General features: G+C 29.9%; 1 protein-coding gene across 1 annotated transcript in view; it reads left to right on the plus strand.

Annotated features, from left to right (window-relative positions):
* The window catches only part of LOC106467556 (katanin p80 WD40 repeat-containing subunit B1-like), a gene marked incomplete at its 3' end in the record, with an annotated part of 48,645 nt that overhangs the window by 36,896 nt on the left and 7,351 nt on the right, over positions 1–4,398 (plus strand). The window contains exons 3-4 of the mRNA XM_022395758.1: positions 2,225–2,342; positions 2,745–2,845. Coding sequence (XP_022251466.1) covers positions 2,225–2,342; positions 2,745–2,845 — 219 coding nt within the window. The remainder of the gene's footprint in view (positions 1–2,224; positions 2,343–2,744; positions 2,846–4,398) is intronic.

The raw sequence follows: 4,398 nt of genomic DNA on the forward strand, positions 1-4,398 counted from the left end.
GGCTTCCAAGGATCACTCTTCTTTTTCAATATATATTAATTTTATGGCATTAGAAATGTAGCAATCAATAATATTGTGGAATATTTAGAAGTATATCTGGATTTGATAGCTTACAGTGTATATGCAAAACAGCTAACTAATGGGGGTTCATAGTTTAGGATTAGGATTAGTACACTTAGTTATTGATTTCTTGAGAAAATTTCAGATGTTTGTTGGGCTGTAAAATTTGGTTAAGTTTCATCTAGTAAGATTCAGGTTGTGAAAGTGTATTTATTTAACTGATTTAAAAAACTCAAGGAGGGTAGTTATTATTTTATTGACATACATTAAAAAGGCTTCTGCCCTACACTATATCTGTTTTTATGAATAAAACATAACTGAGTTTCAATAGCAATAGTAATAACTGTATATAAATGTCTCCCAGTGGGACAGCGATAAGTTTACAGACTTACCTGCAGTGGACACGGCAGATAACTCACTGTCGCTTTGTTCTAAAACAATCAAAAATATACGCTGTGTATAAATGTTAGAAGTTAATTTAGGACAGTGGTTTCCAACCTTTTTTTTTAATTGAGGACCAACTAACTCTTATCCCAAAGTCCATGGACACCTTTGTACAATATTAACTTTTTTAACTTACATTGTAAAACAATATACTTCAGTAGCTACATTATTTTTTCCAACCATCTTCTGATACAGGAGGCTACTTAGACTGTTCATAATGCTGAGTAATAGAATTACCCATGTTTCATACAACATACTTGTAACTTAATTCTAATTGGTATGTGTGTCTTAAGATAATAATAGATGCACGTAAAGATACAAAAAGTTATATACTGCTAAAATAATTGTATTCTCTTTCACCAATTTTTAATTAGAGGAAAAATGTCAAAAGCTTTATCTATCTTTTTGTTTTGACATACCTTCATTAACATAATTTCAGGGCATATCACCCAATTCTAGACCAAAGCTAAAGATGTTTATCAGGCCTTGTTTAAAGAGAATTAGTATACGAACATTGTTTGTAAGGTAGTTTTGTCAAGTTTATAAGTTTGTATATTTACAGTCTGTGCCACAGTTGTTTTTACCAGATTTCTCATTTTTTGTAGTAATGTCTTTATTTTAATATTAAATAGACAAACAATGATTTATAAGCATAGCGAAATGGTTTCATTTATGGAACATACTACATGTTTGAACAAGAAAAGATAAGATCAATAGAGGACCTATTAGAAGCCTAGTAAATTTTTGTTTAACAATAATGAATAAACATGACCTCTGAATCATGCTAGTCTTTATAGATGTAACATACTAAATGTAATTCAAGTTTCTAGCATTACTTTGAGAGTTACTACCAATTAAAATACATTTGATGCAAATAGAAAGTGTTTGTTATAATTTAGCCTTTTTTTTTGTTAATGTAATTGAAATCTAGCATTATATCACTTCTTTCTAGTGGTAAGAAGCATGTAATGTTTTATTACATGTTCTTTTCTTTTGTTATTTAATACAAAAAATCCATTGAGTATTTACAAAGCTATAATATTTGAGTATCTTGTGTGCTTATACATTTGTTTTAATGTCCTAACTTTCTGATTGAGCTCTAGTAAAAAAAACGAAAATGCCCCCCTCTTAATTAAAGAGTTAAGAAATAATTAATAAATGTTTCCTTTATGCATCATCAGTTAGAAGATTGTTACAACCAGTCATACATTCAGCTGATTAATACAGCCAAGTGGAATAGAACAGTGTCAATACCAACTAATATTTTTACAGGTTGAAAATACCAACCAAAATGTGACACAATCAGGATCATAAAGGTCCATGTCACTGGCTGTGAAGATAAAAATTATAGAGCTCAGCAGTACTTAAATTATGATAAATTTTTAGTTACAACTGTGGACTGTACTTCTGTAAAACTTTTCACAAGACTTGTGATAATGCGACTTTGAAGAGTTTTAATAAAAATGGTTAAATTTCAGTAGCACGTCTTATGAATTGAATATTTTAATGTCTAGTAAAGAGCAATTACTTATTAATTTTTTGGTATATTTTGTGTTTGGCATATTAAAGAACATCATTTAATTATTTTTGTCAAATTGTATATCTGCAAAATGCTATCAGGCTACTTCAGTTATAAAAAGTTGTAGAATATTTTATCTGGATCAATTGAAAAAAAAAAGTTTTTCTTCCTTCATTATCTTTTATTCATTCTGAATTTTAGAGTCTGAACGGTCATACCACAGCTGTAATGTGTGTGAAATTTGGTCGTTCAGAAGATACAGTCTGTGCTGGGTCTGTGTCAGGGTCAATGAAGTTGTGGGACTTGGAGGCCACAAAAAGTAAGCACCACAAACAAGTATTCCTACTCGTGTACTTTCCATCTCAAAATTTTGAAGCGAGAATAATCATCTTTAGAAAGTTATTGCTGGCCTTGTTTTTATCCTGCAGTTGTTAACAGTGCATAATTTACTGTTCATTTATTTAATATAAATTTTGAAACACTGAACTGTGAAGGTAAACTTTGGGATGAATATTTCATTAGAATATAAATGTTTATGGAGTAACAGTTTACTTAGACCTAATTCTTTTATCTTTAAAAGAAAGAAACAAAGATTTTGTGGTATTACTAATAATGCTGTCTCTGGGAATGCTATTTTTATTTCAATATGTAATTACTCAAATAAAGTAAAAACAGGTTGTGAATGGTAAAGTTTAATTCTTCCACCTTGTTTTATTTCCAGTCTTGAGAACTCTAACTGGGCATAAATCCAGTGTGAAATGTGTGGACTTCCATCCTTATGGAGAATTCCTTGCTTCAGGATCCCAGGACAACACTCTCAAAGTATATTAGTTACTTAGATACAAATATTTAGTTCACATTTACACAAACTGGATAAACCATTTTATAAATTAGAAAGTAGGGAAGGGGCCTGGTCTGGCAAAGTCTACTTTAATATGTAAACTAATAGAAAAAATAACGATAGTTAGATTCCTTATTGTGTTTTTTTGAAATATGTTTGTATGAAAAATGTTAACTAAACAGGCCTATTTTGATATGTTCAGCAAAATACTGAAATGCATACAAGTGTGCTATAACAGTTCACACTTTTAGTTCATGAGTTTCATGAGTATTAGCATTAAATGATATATTAACACAAATATATTTTATAATGCCTGTAAGAACAATCAAGAAAACATATCTGCATCTTTAACTAAAGTACAAAAAACTGTAATTGTTAGTTTCATGTTGCTTTATTCTTTTTACCACTATTGATAAATGTTTATGATAGGTAATGTTACATACACAAAGAGTTGAAGTACAATCATGTACAAAAAATAACTTACCTAATAAAAAATAATTTATTTATTCACTTTTTTTAATTTTTCATTTTGTCTTCTCCACAAATTTGATATGGTTAGAATACTGTGCATAAAAACTTATAGGAAATTTGTATTTCAAATATTATCATAGACTTGAATTTTTTAGGGTTGTTTTGAAAATAATAAATTTCATATAGAAGTGTTTTATTGACATCACTTAGTTTTTGATTGAAGGTATTTAAATCCTTGTTTTTTAACTTTCATCGCTATAGGCAGATAAGTGTCCTTTTCCAGAACACTTTCATATGAGTTTGAAGTTTTGAAGAAAGGGTCTTAGACAGGTGCAAGCAGAGAAGCCACTCTGGGCCTCACAATTTAACAAGAAATTTTAAAATTTAGTTTGTATTTTATGTCTGACCTTTGGCTCTTTCTATTCTATGCTGTTGATTGTTTTAAAAAGTATTCAGTTGAATACTATACTATCTGAATTCAATAAAGTAGCAATATTTGTCTATTGACAGAAGACTAATTCTGTATATAATCAGTTGTCACATCTGACATAATCTCGGTTTCTTTGTTCTTTAATGTGAACTTAGTTAAAGTTTGCATTGTAATCCTGACGTAGTCTTGAAAAAGGATGTTTAAAATGCTTACCCAGTCAGTGATTTTTTCACAAAGTGTCATTACAGTGCTAATAGAATTTCAGTTGTCCTGACTTAGGAAAATCATTCAGAAACCATGTAATCACTACGTTGATTTAGTATACGCCCTTTAAAGATATACTGATTTAAATGTTGAAGCATTAGGTACTAAGATGTATTTTATTTTGATGTGTTTTTTCATTTAAAACTTACTTTATCACATATATATGGGGGTGGGGGTGGCAGGTCAGTCATGACCACAAAAGCTACATATTGATTTTGCTATTTTGAACTTGGTGTTCTTGAATTTGAACAGGACATCAGACTTACCTAATGCCACCTCTGAGAAAGGATACTTCTCTTGTTTGTTGATTATGGGAGTTTGCTGTAGGAATAAAAATCCTACAGCAAACTCCCATAATCAACAAACAAG

The sequence above is a fragment of the Limulus polyphemus genome, unplaced genomic scaffold (genome assembly GCF_000517525.1).
Source record: "Limulus polyphemus unplaced genomic scaffold, Limulus_polyphemus-2.1.2 Scaffold2660, whole genome shotgun sequence".
NCBI classification, from domain to species: Eukaryota; Metazoa; Arthropoda; class Merostomata; order Xiphosura; family Limulidae; genus Limulus; species Limulus polyphemus.